We start from the raw sequence: 19274 nt of genomic DNA, 5'->3' as shown, positions 1-19274 counted from the left end.
GCTAATGGTGGAGAAGAACGCAGACAGACAGACCTGTTCACATTTGCAAAAACTACAGAAGCACACACATGCTGAGGGTGTGATTGACTTTCTCAGTAGACATCATTACTAACTCATCATATTTGAATTGTCAGGATTGCACGTGTCTATTTGTGTGGACTAGAAAGAGAAAGAGTCAACTATCACTTTGTTTTATTAAAGCAAACAGTAAAATGGAAATAACACTCTACACTCAAGTGTTTTTGGTCAAGAACATCTTTTGCCTTTCTATGTTTCATTTTAAAGTTGATTTTTGAGATCTGGATTTGGATGAATTCCTCTCTATAGAAGCTTGAATCTTGAGTAGAAATGCATGTTATGTCTTCACACCTGAATCCAATTACTCTGGTTTTGAGAGTGTCGATCCCCAAGAGAGATTTGAATCACTTAGATCCCCAAAAGAGTTATGAAACTGAGCTTCGGGTTTAATGTGAAAAATGACAGTTTTAAAGTGATAGTTCATACCTAAATGAAAATTCAGTCATTGTTTACTCACCCTCTTGTAGTTTTGAGCATTTTTTTGTTCGGCAGAACACAAAACATATATTTTGAAGAATGTTGTTAACAGCCTCCCATCACTCGCATTGGTTTTGTTTTCATACAATAGAAGTCAATGGGCTGCCAGCACTGTTTCGTTACCAACTTTCTTGAAAATATCTTGTGTTGCGGAAGAAAAAGTCTTGCGGGTTTGAAATGAAATGAGGATGAGAAATGACGACAGATTTTTCAATTTTGGCTGAACTATAGCCGATCACTTTAAGCTTTTTCTAATATTTATGATTTTGGCTTATCTACTGGTAGGGTTCAAAAATGCTTGAGATGCTTTGAGATTGCATTTTGTAAAATGCAATGAAAAAAAAATCTAAATAATATTGTGTGTTTAACTTCTTACCATACATTTGTCAGTAGGCCTATGTAGACTGTCACGGACTCCACAAGTTTGTACAGAAACTGATGGTGCATGTTTATGCCAGAATGGTTTGGGAATATGCTAAAAGAATCTTACGCTTGGTTGCAAGGGGAACATTCTTAGAGCGAATTGAGAAACAAGTAAATGGGATCGATTAAAATGCTAATGTCCTTGTTTACTCAACAAAATGATCATCATTTCAAGTATAAAATCAAAACACACACATATTACAGATCAAACAGTGTGTTTAACATTTAAATATGGACAATTACATCAAAAAACGCGTGATGAAGGAACATTGTTTACGCAACAGAGACTCTTGAAGCTTCTGAAGAACCGTTTTAACCACTGGGGGCTAATAGACCCCAAGCTATACGACATCATTAAAACAATATTGACTTTGCTCTTGTTTAGTTATTATGAATCTCCAACAGAGTGTAGAGTTTTAATCATATAAGAAAATGCATTTCATGGTTTTTATTCATTTCACAGGATTTCTTGCATGGAGATAAAGAAATGGTTTAATCGTCATCACATTCTTCTGCTTTTGTCTTTCAGATGTTAATTTTATGCTACTGTCTACAGCTTTATTTCTATACAGTGCATCTACAAACACACAGTTTAAATGATGAGACACATAGCACATTCACACACATATACACAGAGCACAACTGAGCAACAGAGCTTCTTTCTTAATGTCAGAGTAAGGTATCATTAAGCAAGGAAATGAGTAGGCGCCATTAGAATTAAAAGGCATCTTTTAATTCCATCACAGGAAATATTAAACACGAAGAAAGAACAACCAAAAGTCATGTTGTCCCCGGAAACATCACACGTTCCCCCCAACCCCAGTCCGAAACTTGGTGCTTACGCCCACAATATTGCCACTCATAGATTGAATTAAATGCGGCAAAATCTTTTAAGAAATCTTTTGAAATCTTCAATTAGCTCTAATAAATAGAGATGCTGAAGAGTGTCGCATTTAATCGTTTTGAAAGCTCAGAGGCAGATGTTAGGATTCGTGTGACGCGTGGCATGAAAAAAGTGAGTCAATTTACAAGGATTGTTTGTCTTTGTGTGTATTTGTGTAAGTGGTGTTAGTATTGACGTCCTGAGACATTAAATGTGGGTTGGTTGATATCCCCTGTTAAAGATTATGTGGGGTGTGTGTACACACATACATACGCACATACGCACAAATATAGGCATATACTGTATAGGAACAGGAACTGACTGATTGTGTTCTTACTGTGTTTATGATGATGGCTACAATATTTATTAAAACGTATAAGCTTTTTACAAGTTACACAGTTCAAGTATAAAGTGTAAAGTTAGGAAATAATCCATTTAAATTTCTATATCTGTAATTTGTTTTATGACTTTATTTAATAAAAACAAGAATACACCACCTTTCTGCCAGAGGGACTAAAAGAGTTTCAAATTATGGCTTTAACTGTATTTAAGAACCTCTAGTTATTAAAATGGTTATCTTAACCGGAGAAAGATTATTTAATATTGGCATCCAATGTTAGACTTGCCATGGCAAGTACTTAGCATGTACTTATTATGGTTGTATGTGCTTGCAAAATTGTATTACTTGCAAAATCAATGAATGCACTCAATACATGCAATCCTTGACATGCAACAGTCATGTTGTTGTATTTTATAATTTTCAAAGAGATGTCTGGAATCACAAAGGAGGGGCACAGAGGATAAAAGAAACAGAAAGTGCTGCAAAACGACCACAGATTGTACAGCACATACTGTGTTTCAGGTTCTTACTTCAGTAAATGTCAGAGATAATGACGTTTTAAACGCAACTGCACATACCCAAAATGAGGGCACTAAGGGCAGAGGCCAGATATTTGTCATATTAAAAAACAATGAACTTGGCACATTCGTCTTAAAGAACACAGGTCCATCTCTGGCTGGCACGGACCAGTCTGGTAATTCTCTTTTGCCTGTCAATCTCACATGCTGTATTGCACCTCGGACCAAGCTGTGCAGAGAGATAACACATTCACAGAACACGCACACGCAGTGTGGGCAAAGGACCTGTCAACTGGCAGGATGACATATGCACAAGCGTTCTCGTAATTGTTTGAGAGCCTTTCTAAATGAATCTCTTATGCTGAAGAAAAGGTTATTAAGAGGCTTTCTGATTCACGAGCCATATAAGGTCTCTCACTGTTTCTCCCCAACACACACTCACTCCTCTCCACCACTTTCTATTTGGCGTTCTTTATCTGAAGGGCTTGTAGGTCATCATTAAATTAAAACGTAGGCTATTGAGAATTTACCAAGCTCACACCTGTCTCCACTTTATCATTTACCTGTTTAGTAAAAAAATATGTTTATTTATTGATTAGAACTTTGTAAAAATCAACCTTCACGACGCTTTGCTCTCCAGAAAAATGCATTTCATATAAGTTTAAATAAGTATAAATCTGATATGTGATGGCTTGTTCTAAACTCTTTCAACTAAAGTTTTTGTGCTTTTACATGTGTTTTGATGGACTATTCGAGAATCGTTGTATAAAGTTGTCTGTGTGCGTTTCTGAAGTTAATGTGATAAAGTTGAATTATGCATTGGCTCTGAAACATATATTTTATTCAAACAAACAATCAAAAATAGTGATATCTGCTATAATACGTAAAGTACAATTAAAAGCAGATTTGCACACATTCGTAAAACATTCTTTCCGTTGACACATCGACAGCCTCGAGATTGTTTAACGACAAATATAACAGATTTTATCTTTTATAAACAGTTTGAATGTGATGAATGATTAAGAGACGAGAAAAGAAATATGATGGAGTAAAAAAATAAGAACTCAAAACCAGACAACGGCGTTGAGCGATTAACACGACGTGAAAGTTTTCCAGAAAAAGTTCTTGCATCCGGCTTTGCGCTCGCGGGGAGCGAGCATGGGACCAGCGGCGCGCTCCAGCTCCAGACGCACGTCATCTTTCTCCACAGCACGAGACAGATCCTCGGGTTCGAGCGCTTCGTTTTCTGCTTGCGCGAGCTCTGACAGCAAGTCTGCAAGTGTGTATCTGGCGAGGTCCTGTAAGAAAAAAAGAGAAAAGTTATTTTCAATCTTATTGATCGTTGGAAATTTACGCATCACTTGTTGCCAAACTGCGTCTAGTATAGACTAAAGAAAATGCGTTAAACATGTCTTAACATTCGAATGTAATATTTGGTTTCTTAGCGCATTCCTTCGTGATGAATTGATCATCGATTCTGCACATTTTTCCTTTTTCAGGTTGTTAAAACTATTTCAGAACCATGGACAGCGCACAGGTTTGCCCCAGATTCCTTGTTTTTACATCTAAACAAGATGGTTATCAATAACAAAATCAAAACATTAAATTATTTATTTTTCCAGAATGAATGGATGTAAACGCATCTGTATGGGAATAGAGATAAAGCTTGACCTTTGGTAAAATACGGCACCTATAATCGTTCTCAATATTTGTATATTCTGTCATTACAAACAAATCTGTACACTAGTACAAGTTAATGCTGATTAATGATAATTATAGAACACACGAAAAAGTACAAATGTATGTTTCACTAAATTCGTAGCTATTTAACCCCGTTTGCCTATTATGTAGATGTTTGTTTACCTGTTTTCCAGCCGGGTTGAAGAGAGATCTTTGTAGAAGTTGACGGAGTTTAGCGTCTGTTGGTGCCGCCGAGATGCTGCTGACGGCGAGCGCGAGGGAAAGGAGCGCCAGAACGCACTGAATGCGCGTGGAGAGCATCTTGAAAGTATTGATTTGGAGGGTAGGAATATAAAGGAAAGAGATGCGTCGATTGCCTCTTCTATCTCTTTGGCTCCTTCTGTTGCACCTCATTCCTCCAATCTTCCCTTTTAAATGATACTCCTGACGTCAGGAGGCAAGGGGGGTTTCCTCCGCGTGCACTTGAGTGATGCTGAGTGACAGAGATGGCACCGATTAGGGGCGTGAATTCTACTAGAGGTAAAAGGGATTAATGATCGATTTAACCTGCATCCGTCACTCCAGACCCTGACCACACACACAAACAACGAGTCTGATATTCGGTGTGGTTTTGTCTCCGCTTAAGAACCTTGTCCACCTCTTCCCCTTATCAATTTTCAGTATTTTTGTTATGAGGTCAATTTGAAAAATGCAATTAAATACTATAAAACAAACCAGACAGTACATTAATAAGAAAGAACAATGACTTTTTTCAAAATGTTATGTTTATACGTTGATTAAACATTGTTTGGCATAATGTATTATGGAGTCGTTTACATTTCTTGTAATTCACAAAGTCATAAAGTGTAAATCTGATTAACCTTTGTTTCTATTATATCTATTAAAACAGAACATGACGTGACGTGACGTTTTGACTTTGTGCGTCAAGGAAAAATGGCCTAGAAAAGCTATTTAAATTTTGTTAAACTAAATAAAATTAAGTCTGTATTGAACACAAGGAAAACATATTCGCAGGATTCCAGAATTGGTTCCAGTTGGGTCATCTAATGATTTGTTTGGTCAGGGCTGAATCCAGACCCCCTGGCTTTGATTGATGGTTTTGGGTTGCACTGTCTCATGCGCACATTGACGTCAAAGTTTCCGAGAAGAAAACTGCTGATTTTTCAGGGGGCGGATAGGATGTATTTGCCTCTTCCCTCCGTGGGGGTTCTCAACCCCCTCTGTTCCTCCACTCAGGACGCGATCTCCGATTAAGTCATGTTAATGGCCAGGCATGATACGCGCGGTGCGTGCCATGATGTGGTGGAAGAGAACTCAATCTAATTCCCTTGAACCCGTGGAGATGGTGTGTCTGTCGCACCCGCTCATGGGTTTCGAACCCGGTGACTTAAGACGCGTCCGAAGCGTCATTATTTGCATATAGTTTCTATTTTTTGCCTACCGGTTTTCCGCGCAGTGTGTCACAGACACTATTTTTCACAGCATCAAATGCTAATTTCAGTTATGCGTGACTCAAGCACATTTGCCCTTTGCGATTTGAGAATAACATATTTAGACACCTATGGTTGATGGCACTGATATCTATTAAGGCTATGGAGTTTGGCATAGGACACCAAGCTGGTTTGCCTATTGAGGAGGCAGTTCTCACAAATAAGTATAGTTACTGAGATTTAAATGTGCAACTTGAAATTTTAAATGCAAGTCCAGTGAAATGTCATCAAATTCTGAATGTCAAACTTAGTTGAACATGCCCATACTGTGATTATTGTGATGCACACATGTAATTACTCTATTGCATGAGTAATTGTTTACATGCTGTTTGCATGTTCTCCCCGTGCCTCGGGGGTTTCCTCCGGGTACTCCGGTTTCCTCCCCTGGTCCAAAGACATGCATGGTAGGTTGATTGGCATCTCTGGAAAAATTGTCCGTAGGGTGTGAGTGCGTGAGTGAATGAGTGAGTGTGTGTGCCCTGCGATGGGCTGGCACTCCATCCAGGGTGTATCCTGGAATGGAATGGACCCTCGGACCAGTTGCTTTGGAAGAGTCATCTCCCAGAAGATGCGGACGCCACTTGGCTTCATATTTTTTAACACATTTTTTGTCGACTCAAGTGTTGCTTATGTGTTGAAGCCTTCTATGGGGCCGCTGAATTAGGCACTTAATGAAATGCACTTACACATTCCTACCGAGCGCTCTCTAAGCATTTTAATTAAAGCCTCTGTTTATTGAAGAGAGTTTACAATCTAATTTCCTCTCTCTCTCATTCCTTTTCTCTCTGTAAAATGGATGTAGGCCTTTTCTCATTATAATGAGAGTGTCGATTGGAGTTTGAATTAAGTGACTGAAACCCTACACTGAAGCAAGAACATTACCGTTAAAGAAAATGGCTTTCTGATTAACCGCACCAAAACCAGAGAATCCAGTTTTCTTAATTTTCTTCTTAATAACGTGCATCTCTAATCGGAGTTTGCCTTCGGACAGCAGTCAGATCAGAGAACGGCTTCTTTTCAGCAGTCACGTTTTCTTTATGGTCAACCCCAAATGTTGAGATCTTGAGAAACTTTAATGCGGCCCTGCAACGATATGTCACGCATTCTGACTTCTTTATAATGTTAAACGTGCTGTCTTCTCATGCTTAACATGGTCAACTTATCAAAAAAGGAGTTGGGCGTATTAAGTTATATATCTGTGCTCGATACACTCCCCCAGCGATTGTACAAGCTTCAGGAAAGCTTTTTTAGAACATACAAGACTGTTCCGCAACAACTTTTCTTAGTCCCTTTTTGGACAATTCTCCCGGAAAAGCATGCGGCACGGCCACAGGAGAGCAGGAGAAGGAGAATGCCCAGAAAGTGATTTTCACTTATAAGCAGGAGAGAGAGAGCATACGTTCGCGAAGTTCAAGTGTTTGTTTGTTCACTGCATTTGGGTGATGAATGTTATATAAACTGTGGATATAACGCTGGATTTGCTGATAGTTTAAAACTGATATATGGAGCCGTCCCAGCACTAAAAGATGGCGGACATGAACCGAGTGCTGTGAGTGAAACTGCTGTCTGTGTTTTATTGACAATGTGTGCCCACATGCTTAGGTGCAGACCCTCCCCCTCGCTTGCTCAGTATGTTTTCAGAAACAATCGTAAAGCTGCATCTATCTTTATGAGTGTGATCAAACTAAATACTCTTCTAAGATACGAAGTATGCAATACTACTTTATATGTACTCAAGATTATGAGACTGGCAGAAACCCTGTGTGTTACGCCCGCTTTAACTGTTTGATTGTCAATGGAAATGTTATATTTACATTTACATTTAGACATTTAGCAGACGCTTTTATCCAAAGCGACTTACAAAGAGTTTAGGAGCAATAAGCGAAAGTTCATACAGAATATAAACCACATATATATAAACCACAGTGTGTATGTACACTTTTCATCTTGAGGTTGCCAACATGTGCACTTAATTTTGTTCAAATCCCTATTCCAAACAACCTAACTTTGCCGTGGCAAGCACCACAGATGAAGGTAATGATTGAAATATGTGTAGCTGTTTGACTGATGAGGTGGTGAGTAGGGTTCAGACACATCTATTTTACTGGAAAGGTTATTAACCTTTTTGAAACACACACACTGAACCGGGTCAGATGCTGACAGTGTGTCCAGCTTCTCTTTGCAATCTGGACACATCTGTCCAACAACCACACAGCTTTTCTATTCCATACAGTGTATATATATATATATTTGTAATATATATGATCATCACCTATTGCATTATGTGTATCTATATAGTATACATACACACACATTTACACGATACAAAAAGTGATTACGACATCTCTAATGTCAATCTGGTGTAGAATAATGTGTGTGTCAGGAGGAAATAGGATGTGTCATGGTTTGTATATGCATAGGGTTTGGGGGAGCGGATTGTATGCACCAATAATTTAAAGTTCATTTCCTCTCTTTAGCTCTTTCTCGTAACCTTCGCTCTCATCGCTTCCGTCCTGTCATCAGGCTTTATTCTTTCTCTGCCTTCCCTCATCTCATCCTTCTATCAATATCTTAGTAAGCTGTTGCATTCATCACTTCTTTCTTTATGCATGGGTCGATTTATAATCATTACTGAAAAAATAGGAGACACAGAAAGAGAGAGAGGAAAAGATGTAGATTAGTGATATGAGCGCTCTGATGTGAGTTGCATGCACTTAAATTCGTCTGTCAGATTCGGGGCTTCAGGTCTCTCTCTCTCTCTCTCTCTCACACACACACACACACACACACACACACAAAGCGTGTATATTTGTGTGTGAAAGTGTGAATTGACTTGCAAGCGCATATGCTCAGAGCATTAAGTGAGAATAAGACCTGTCATTCATTCTTTTTGCAAACACACACATACACTTATAAAGGCGTTTTTACTCTCTAACACAATGAAATCCATTTACAAAAATTAAACATAAAATTGCATCTACATGAGAACAAACTAGATTTAATTTTTTAACTAGTTTACCAGCCCAAGGGAAAATAACCCTCCAGCAAGTATCTAGGACATGTAGGTCCCTAGATTTAACCCAGGCCCACTTCCATTGCAAGTGTGTGGGATCGTGAGATAAAAATCAAATAGAAACAAGCGTGATTACACAAAAAAGGTACAGAACGTCTTTCTTCAATAAGCTAAACCAGTTTCTGATCCTTGTGAAATTAAGATCCGTTCTGTTTGCCTTGGTTCTCGTTTGATGAAATGAATCATTTAAAATCATCTACGTTTCTTCTTATGATGATAACATCATCGATTCTTATCATATGTGTCACCATCAAGAGATTTTTTATAAGCCGCCATGCTAACTGCGGGAAATGACACAAAGATGTGCAAAATTAAAGCGAATTTAGCACGAGAAATGTGAGCGTTAATATGCTTCTCAAACAGGAAACAATCCAATAAGCATTTTTAATTATGATAAAGGTCAACCTTCTGTTTTGAGCCTTCGTCTCATTTCCGTTTTAGCATTTCTGTCTGTTTGTACTTACAATAGCTTCCAGCAGACTTGAATTTTGGTATATTTGGTCAGACACTAAATGTTTTTCTCAGTATTGATATTTTTCAATATTTTTCAATAAAGTCAAACAGCATACATAGGATAATATTAAGAAGACTTGTTTATTCTGATTATTGTTTATAAGAAATTTACACAACTGGGAGAAGGGAGAGATGGATCTGGGAGGGGGGACTTTTTGTGGAATTAAATGTAAAGATTTGTGCAATAAATCAGCAAAATGTAAGTCAACAAATCAAAAGAATTGAGGTTCCAACATTGTATAATGGAACGTGTTTTTGACTATATAAAATAAAAAGTATATGATTATAAGTTTTTATTTGGGGGGCCACAAAGAGATGCAACCTACACAAAGGGGGCCATTTGTATAGTATTTTCCTCATATTGTATTCTGTATTTATTCACACTGTATATCCTGCACTTGCTAATTGCACTTCTGGTTAGACCTAAACTACATTTCGTTACACTGTACTTGTATATGTGTAATGACAATAAAGTTGAATCTAATCTAATCTAAATTTGAGAACCCCTGATATGTGACCCTGGATGACGAAAACCAGTCATAAGGGTCAATTTTTCAAAATTGAGATTTTTACATCATCTGAAAGCTGAAGAAATATGCTTTCAATTGATATATGGTTTGGAACAACAACTGTTTACAAAGCTGGAATCTGATGGTGCAAAAAAGGTAAATATTGAGAAAATCGCATATGAAGTTGTTAATCTGAGGCACTGTAGCAGGCCATCCACTCACAAAAATAAAGTTTTTATACATTTACGGAAGGAAATATTTCTCACCAGACTCAAGCAAGCCTACTCACACACATTCAAACAAATGGTGCTTCTGTGAAAAGTTACACCCGGTGTGTGTCCTCTGTTGTGTGTAATAGCAGAATCAATGGTATTTAGCAATAGATCAGTCAGGCAGAGGCAAGAGAAAAGAGCACCTGCAGAATCATTCAGCATTGATATTTAAGCACATCCCTCCTCGTATCCACCCGTACGCCGCTAATCAGCTCTTCAACACACTCTCAAGTCTGGGTGTGTGTGAATCTCTTTGAGCAGGTCAAAACCATCTCCTGAGCGTCTCGAAAGAAAATGCTTTTGAAACTTCTCATATCCGTTTTTGCGACAAAGAATCGGCTGCGATTTACACACCACGGTTCCTTTATTGAGCTTAAATAACATCAAATCTCATTTTCCCTCCTGTCAGGAATATGGAAATGCAACAAATTTCGAGAGCCATTCATGCATATGCAGAATTCATGCTAATCAAGCACCAGCCCAGGAACTTTGCTTGTTGAACAAATCACACAATTATCGATTTTTCCGTCGACCGGCCATCACATTTTTAATTGCATAATTAGTTTAGTTTATTTTGAGGCTGTCAGTAGGATCAGACACGGATGGCTATGATGTCATTTCGAACTGCTACCTTCGTGCAATTTACATATTCATAAACATCCAGGAGTTTTAGAACAATGCTTTGCGAGAGGACTGTGAAATGTCACGGTGACATCATCCTGCATTTAAAATCATGTTAGTCACAGTCACATCAACAAGTACCAATGTCCCATTTGCCACATAAAATAGCAGGAGCACCAGAAGAACTGTCCGAAATGTAATTTCAGCCGTCTCTACTTTCAAACTTACATCTCAAAATATAAAAACTTTATTTACAATGGTTTGAAGGTATAAGTGTGATCTCTCTCTCTCTATTGATCTTTCGTCATTTTTTCATCCAAAAATTATGAAACCCTTCCTAGGACTGCATAACATGTATGTATGTTGGTGCAAATAATGTAGAATGTCTTCTTTAGTCAGTGATTTAAAGTGACAGTTCGCCCAAAAAAGAAAAGTCTTTCATCATTTGCTCCCCCTCCCATAAATTCAAAGCTGTAAATTCAATTGAATTTTCTTTATATAGCGCTTTACTCAATGGGGATTGTTTCAAAGCCGCTCTACGAGAGTAAATAAGAAATACACAAAAAAGCTAAAACACAGCACAGTGTATGGTGTTTATAAAAAAAGCAAGATCATTCTAGTAAATAATATCTAATAAATGCAGTCTCCCAGTGTTAATTTAGCATATTATGCATTAAGTGAAAGCTTGGCTGAAAAGATGTGTTAATCTAGATTTAAATTGGGAGGGTGTGTCTGAGCCTCAAATAGTATCGTGAAGGCTATTGCAGAATTCAGGTGGATGAGCTAGTTATCAGAACATTAACCCCTAACTGATAAGATTTGGTGGATTTAGTTATTCTAGGTGTTGTGAAAAGTCCAGAGTTTTGAGATTTTAGAGAGCGTGATGGGTTGTAATGTGATATGCGATGTTAAGTACGTAGGGGCTAAACTTTAGGGCTTTATAAGTAATCAAAATAACTTTAAAGTCAATACGATACTTAAAGATCCCATTCCTCGCGATCACATTTTTCAAACTTTAGTTAGTGTGGAATATTGCTGTTAGAGCATAAATAATACCTGTAAAAGGATAAAGCTCAAAGTTAAATGCCAAGCGAGATATTGTCTTTAACACAATTCACTTTTCAAGGACTACAGAGAACGGCTGGAATTGACTACAGCCCTCTACTTCCTGGGTACATGATGTCACTATTCCGAGTGCTTTTAATATCCTCCGCCTGAAGGAATATGCCAAAAAAAGGATGAGAAGAGGAAGAGCCGCTGGAGTAGTGTTTGGTTATCAGAGATTGTAAACATTTGACTGAGCTACGCGCTAAACTTCACTTTCATCACAGTCCTACAGCTGGCAATAAGAATTCAGCTGCACACATTCTAAGATAACCAACGGTCAAATAACAGCTTCCACGACTTTAACATCGGCTGTGAAAGGGCACACCTCTAAAATACCTGTCTGTTATTAGGCGCCTTTTACTTATTATATGGCTGATGATAATATTAGAAAGACGTGAAGGCCTACATGTGTCGAAATCTGAGTGGTTGATGGACTGCTGTTAAGTTTAGACCACTTTTCTCTCTTTCTTCGATGTTTGTCTAACTCCACAGCTACTCTCACACTTTAAATGATTGCTTATGAAAAAAAGAATGTTGTATTTTTGTATTTTATTTAAATACATTTGATGAATAAGTATTTCTAATTTGTAACTAAATACATTTGGATGTTTTTTTTAATGTTTAGAATGCTGGTGTCAGAGAAACTTTTGAGTTTGAAGATTACAAGATTCACTCAAATTTCTCTAAATGGGTAACAGAAATCGGATTTGTAGATATTGTTTTAAATAGCAGGACATTCATTCATTATGTTAAACGTCATACATGATTGCATAGTGATGACTACACAGTGAGATCAACAGGAGAAAACAACAGTAGTCATGAGTAGTGAACCTGGCCAGCTCATCGGTTGACAACACAACACATCAGCAGAACAATGGAGTTGAAATCAACAAAATTAGCATTTGGGGGAAGTGTTTTATTCCTTAAAATTATATTAAGACAAAACTTTCAGTTTTAATGACAACACATACCGATTTTCAGAGTAGTGTTGGCTTAGCGGTTAAAAGCTCTTCATTAAGGTCCACACACTATGACTCAAACATGGAAAATTATTTAAGTGCTAGATAAAAAAAAATGCTTTACTGAAGAACAAAGGGATGCAAACGTTTCAGTCACATGTGACCTTTGTCAACGCCAGTCAAACAATTGTGAAGATACAGAAGCCGTCTTGATCTAAAACATCATATGATTGAATAAGATCACATGATCGGCCAGACAAAAAAGTTTTCTATAAAAAAATCATTCATCAAAAATACAATATAAGTAACATCTCAAGATCTATCAATACACACACACACACACACACACACACAAACATATCTATACAGTATATATATAAATTCCATAAAACAATTGCGAAAATCTGTATAAGAAACATGATACTAGTAAGCGGTTGACAGATATTAATTACAGATTAAAGATAACTACGTTTTAAGCGTGTCCAGACTGTTCGCATAATTATTAAGACCACTGATTTTGCAAATGTCAGTTGCACAGTGAGAGATTACAACAACATTGTATGCTGATAAAATCCTTGTCAAACATTCCGCAAGCACCTAAATCCATTTCTCAACGCAACCTACTGACACTTGACTAACACCCACATCCTCCACAGAGACATCTAAGCACAGAGTCTTGAGTGTTTTATTGATGGTGAAAATATAAAGTGTTTTATACAGCTGAAGTACTTAAGTTTACAGTCTGGCTTTGGGTTTTCCTACAGTAATATTCTTTGTATGAGACTCGGAGGAGGCAGAAACTAGCTGTGTGATCAGTTTAAGTGAGTTTAAATGGAGATTTGCAGAGAGAAGTGGACGTATCTGTGCTGCCTCATTTCTCTAATGTTCTTTCCCTGCTGATGGTGCAGTGTGCGGCTAATGAAGTTAATGTTGGCCGAAAATGACTGGGAGGCAACACTTTTCATTCGCTGCCCTTGAATGTTTTGTTAGAAGATACAGAGCCTCATTTAATGGTGGATTAAAAGGATCACTTAATATATAATGCAGAATCAGATACGACATACACACAAGCTTGTTTTTCTTTATGGGTACTTCCCATTTACTTGGCTATTAAGTTATAATTACTAGATAAACCCCAATTCTTTTATTGTGGAAATTAACTTTTCTGTTTCATTTTGCTGCACTGCACAAACATATTTGTGTTAGTGCACATTAAGGTGCACAATTGGGTATTTTCAATGATGTAAGAAACAGATCTGTCAACAGTTTAGTCACGTTCATCTTTATCAAAGCGTATGTAAACATAACAACACATGCTAAAACACACATGTAGCTGTGGGGAGTGTGTTAAATGGAGTTTAATGGGAGGACTGGTAGGGAGTTTCTATTAAGAAGACCTCAACGACTAATGGAGCAGTACAGAGCATACTAACAGCATACTGATCTTCTCAAACACACACACATAACATACGGTTGTCAATTCTGTGCAGTTTGCTATGATGCATTATGCAGAAAGTCAAAAGGCAAACAAAACTATAAGATCACCTCACTGCAACCAATGGACACTTTGCAGTAAAATATATTGAAATTTGGTTGTTGGCATCGGTTATATTGTATTTTTGTATTGTTTCTTAAGTGTCCTACACAAAACTGTAAACCGTAAAAATATTATTCAAGTATTTTTTAAACAGTCACAAAGAAAAGATTGCAAATTTTCAAGAAAACCTGGTATTTTATGATTTATTTCTGGGGCGCAGTAATATATATTTTTCCTGAAAAAATACATGTTTTTCCCAGTAATATTACGTTTTTTATTTGCCATGTTTGTGAATGTGTACCGGAAGTTAAGATGGGGTCACAAAAGCGCGCGTGCGCAGAGACGTTTGTTTATGTTGTTAACATGAAACCGTCTATATAGAAAAAATATATATAAATTTTAAAAAGAAAGAAAGAATTAGTCAGAAAAGTCGACTGTATTTATCTTATCTTATCGCAATGTGAATTTGAATTAACCTGACAGGATTTACATTGACAGTAAATACACAAGTAAGCAAGTGATTCTTGTTAAAATTATGTTTTAATGTAAAAAAAAAACAGTGTGAAACAACCATAAATAGAAATGGAAATAACTGATATATGCATTTTGTGCAATTCACACCTAACTTGCCTCATTGGTTTACCCTCTGAGACTTTGAACAGAGTCTCAAAAAGTACTTGCAACTGCAAACAAACATGTCTGCTATAATGTATGTTAATTTGAATTATAAATAATATATACAATTATAATATGTAAATACGTCTATATTTATGCCTATATTTACAGATATGTATGCAGTTATGTTATTATATTGCTCGTCTGCGTCAGCACAGAAGTTTGGCACCATCACGTTGCAACATTAGCAAATATTTGTGTTAAACACAAACTCACTAAAATTTGTCTTCCCATTAAATGACAGCTGTGGGTGGGCAGCACGAGCTGATAAAGAGAAATCAAGCAGCTGAAACCATGACTCACCAAATTCAGATAAACACTCATTAATTGTCTGTTTGATTGACAGCTGGGGACGTATCTCCATCCGACCAGACTGAAAAGAAAGAATAGTTAGGAAACGAAACGCCTATAGTGTAAGCTGTATTAAAATGAATTTACTCTGGCTGTGTGCCACACTGCTATTATTTATACACGATAAAATAGCGTGAAAGACAGTAATGAGTATTTTGTTTGGAGAGCGTGAGACTTGAGGGGCTTTGCCTGAGCTGTGTGGAGAATGAAGAGACACACTCGATTCATGGTTAAGGCCTTGCCTTGTTCGCTCATAACAGAGGCATTGTGGGGTATTTGTGTTTTGTTTTTAGGAGGATGAGGCACTATGAGGGAATGATCGTGACAGGAAACTCTAAACGTCTAGGAAGACATACTGTTCAGTTTTTTGATGTTGCTATAGCTCAGACACTGAGACTTTGAGAGTTCATGGAGCAGGCTGATGGAGTTCATAATGCACATCTTATGCATGCAAATGTCATGCAGTTACACAAATGTACACTTAAGTCTTATCCAAGCACAATTCATGACCTAAATGTAGTGCTAGTGTGTCAGCATTAAAATAACGCGCACGCGCAAACACCACGCGCACTCAAGTAAATGTGTGTACTCAGTAAACAGAGCGGCAGAGAGGCGTTTATAATGCCTGCCGAAATCTCCTCTCAAGCTTGCTAATCAAACAGTCCAGATGTGTCGAAATATTTGCGCTCCTTTCAGGACTATAATTAAATCACAATTACAGCTGACTAACAGCCTTTTCCACCCTGTCTGTACATTTGTGCGCGTGCTGGGGGCACAGACAAGGAGCATGGACACGGTGTGTTTTCACAACCAATAGCGCGCTAATGAAGAACATATCAAGAGTGTGTGTGCGGGTGTTTTCTTTGCACGTATACTAAGATATGGAAACGTGCTAATGGTGGAAAGGTGGAGTGTCCACTAAAACTCAATTACAGAACACAATGCACTTATTTGATCTTTCCTCCCACTCTCTTACTGTATGTCATTCTTAATCATAATGGTATGTCGCAACTCTCATCATATTTAATTGATCAGTCTGTAATGCCCGTTACATGACACATGGGCTACTGTGAACAAACACAAATGTTAAAGTTGGATTTACACTTTTAAAAATTAAATTATTTCACAATGTTTATGTCGGAAATGATGGGTTGAAAGAATGAAAATGTAAGAAGGAAATGTTTGTTATAAGAACTTTTGTATGAAGGGTTCTTTGGGAACCAAAAATGGTTCATTTGTGACATGGGCTATATGTAAAAAAAACTCACACAAGCTGGTGTTATTAGATTTAAAACAAATGATGTTTTATCATATTTAAAGCTGATTCATAAGCTTTTCAAATAGATAAAGTCTACTTTAGATGTCTTTTCAAGTTGGTGTAGGCTATGATAAATTGTAAGGACATTTGTCGTATACTTTTTCGGATTTTCCTACCATATGCAGCGCAATAATGTATTTAATCTAAACCACGTCGAAAACAATAGGATGATTTTACAGTGCAAGATACCCTGTGAGATTGTCCTACAGTAATAAATAAATACGTAGAATGATTTAAAAACGAAAATACCATATACGATTGTAGTAGCAGTATAAAATTAACAGTAGGATGATTTTACATAGCAAAGAAAATGACGTAATATTGATGTGCGCATGCCTGATGGAAAATCTGGACACCTGTTCTCATAGTCAAACCTGTAGGCTACATGATTATTACCCTCAGATGTGTGAATATTAAGGAGATTGTTAAAAATGTATAATATAATATAATGTAGATTGTATTTAACAAACCACATTGAACAACACAATCCACAATACAACTTTATATTTATTTCATCTTTATTAAAACACATTCAAACCGATCAACTCACATAAATATTCTAATGCGAGTTATGTGATTGGTGAAATGGAGCTTCAACAAGAAGTGAATCCCTTCCAGTAGAAGTTCTTGCATCCTGATTTGCGTTCTCGAGGAGGGAGTGCGTTCGTGTTCTCCACCGAGCGTTCGAGCTCCATACGCAGATTCTCATTGGCACCCGCAGGGGAAACATCATTCTCCCGATCCTCCATGTCAGGCACAGACAGTGCAGAAAGAAGCTCCTCCAACTCTTTCCTAGTCCAGTCCTACACAAGATAAACAGAACATTATTGTTTTATTGTTATGATTGTATTTTTTTTCTCAGGTTAAACACCCGTGAAGCTGTGTGTTGAGGGTAAAGCACACGAGGTGCCTGGGAGGAAAGACAGTTTGCATTTATTAGAAGATTTCATTATAGCCAAACGTATTCCATTAGCTATGTAGTAAAACAGAATGCATCTACTTATCAGGACGTAAATGAAAGACAGGGGCCATTTAGAGAGAGAGAGAGAGAGAGAGAGAGAGAGAGAGAGAGAGAATAATAAAAATGACTCTGCCCAATTCAGAATTACACAGGCATTGTTGTAATGCTTTTTTAACTGCTATTAAATAAAGATGAAATCAGTCATAAGACAACTAAACAATATGAACAGTACAATTGTCTCTAAAATTACTTCGTGTAAATAACATTTTCAAAGCTGTTCTACATGTCCTGGCTTTTAATTTGTACCCTTGGATTTATTTATTTTAAAACACAACAGTGTAAGTGGATCAGAAAAGTGAAATAATTGTTTTGGGTCAATATTATCTATTAAACGATTCCTTTATTCATTAAATATAAACAAATATTATTATTATTACTATTGTTCTTCCAAAACAACTTTCAGTGCATCAAAGCATACATTTTATCATTATACGTTCCTTGTGAATTAAACCCCAACCCATGGTGAACGTAGTATGGAAGATATCGAAAACAAGTGATGGTACGTGACGGTATGATGGTTCCAGTAACGGTAACCTTCAGGAAACAAACATACTATATATAACAGCACAAATATCTTGTGGTTCACACTGAATGGAGTTTGTAGGACTCACCTGTGTGGCCACTCCGATGGCTTTTGCCCTCTGCAGAAGTCTGTGACGGCGAAGGTCAAGGTCTGGTCCAAGCTGGGCATCAGCACTGCGCCCACATAGCACAACAGACAGACCCAACAGGACCAAGCAGCACTGAAGCTCACACAGTCTCATCTTAAACTTCTGATCCGGTCCGCTCATGAAACGCTTGTCATCAGCTGGTGGTTCTGGAACTTCAGAAATCCGAGGCGCTCTTTTTAAACACTCGGGATTGACTGACAGCTGCCGGGGTTGCTGGGTGATGGTGGATTGTGATGTCATAAAGCTTTTTCGATTATTCTGCTCGCCCACTAATGGGATTCTCTCTCATTAAGATAACGCAACTGCACGAATCCTGACTTGACAATGACTTACAATGAAAGCATTAAACAGAATGGATTTGGCTAATCTAAAACAAATACAACAAAGACATGCCTGGATGTGTGTTTCCCTTTCTGTGAAGCAAGCGCACAGTGACATAAGTGAAGAATAAACGCTTTTGTAAACTTCTTAATTGATTCTGAAGGTGTCTAATGTTTCTTTTATGTGGTGTTAACACAAGAAGTAAGTGTGTTTGTGCTGGAGACACATTCCATTAACATCACACATGCACCTCAGATATCAAAGCTACATTGACAAGTTAAATGAACAAAATGGATGATTAATGAATGTTGAATAAAGTTAAAAGGATTGCTAAAAGGCACAGTGACAGGTTTGATTTGAAATAACATTAAAGCAACGTCAACAAAATAGGACAACAGGGACATATTATTAAAGTA

The 19274-nt window shown here is 37.4% G+C and overlaps 2 protein-coding genes across 2 annotated transcripts; both read right to left on the bottom strand.

Annotated features, from left to right (window-relative positions):
• Positions 1-3543: 3543 nt before the first annotated feature.
• On the bottom strand, positions 3544-4813 carry sst1.1 (somatostatin 1, tandem duplicate 1). Its single transcript, XM_056757168.1, has 2 exons — positions 4583-4813; positions 3544-4017 (listed from the first exon to the last, which is right to left on the bottom strand). Exons 1-2 carry the CDS (start codon positions 4811-4813, stop codon positions 3811-3813), a joined length of 438 nt encoding a protein of 145 aa, XP_056613146.1. The 3' UTR covers positions 3544-3810.
• A 12602-nt stretch (positions 4814-17415) lies between these two features.
• sst1.2 (somatostatin 1, tandem duplicate 2) lies at positions 17416-18698 on the bottom strand. Its single transcript, XM_056757427.1, has 2 exons — positions 18478-18698; positions 17416-17648 (listed from the first exon to the last, which is right to left on the bottom strand). Exons 1-2 carry the CDS (start codon positions 18655-18657, stop codon positions 17439-17441), a joined length of 390 nt encoding a protein of 129 aa, XP_056613405.1. The 5' UTR covers positions 18658-18698; the 3' UTR covers positions 17416-17438.
• Between the last annotated feature and the right edge of the window lie 576 nt (positions 18699-19274).

The sequence above is a fragment of the Triplophysa dalaica genome, chromosome 9, assembly GCF_015846415.1.
Source record: "Triplophysa dalaica isolate WHDGS20190420 chromosome 9, ASM1584641v1, whole genome shotgun sequence".
Taxonomy (NCBI): domain Eukaryota; kingdom Metazoa; phylum Chordata; class Actinopteri; order Cypriniformes; family Nemacheilidae; genus Triplophysa; species Triplophysa dalaica.
Note: the sequence above shows the minus strand (reverse complement) of the source record. Positions and strands in the feature narration are given on the sequence as shown.

What these genes read in the sequence shown, in the direction of transcription:
- sst1.1 (XM_056757168.1), bottom strand. Translation starts at nt 4,813, where the DNA reads ATGAGGTGCAACAGAAGGAGCCAAAGAGATAGAAGAGGCAATCGACGC. An exon ending in TCAACCCGGCTGGAAAACAG is followed by an intron (nt 4,018 to 4,582) that starts GTAAACAAACAT and finishes TTTTTCTTACAG; the next exon opens with GACCTCGCCAGATACACACT.
- sst1.2 (XM_056757427.1), bottom strand. Translation starts at nt 18,657, where the DNA reads ATGAGCGGACCGGATCAGAAGTTTAAGATGAGACTGTGTGAGCTTCAG. An exon ending in CCATCGGAGTGGCCACACAG is followed by an intron (nt 17,649 to 18,477) that starts GTGAGTCCTACA and finishes TATCTTGTGTAG; the next exon opens with GACTGGACTAGGAAAGAGTT.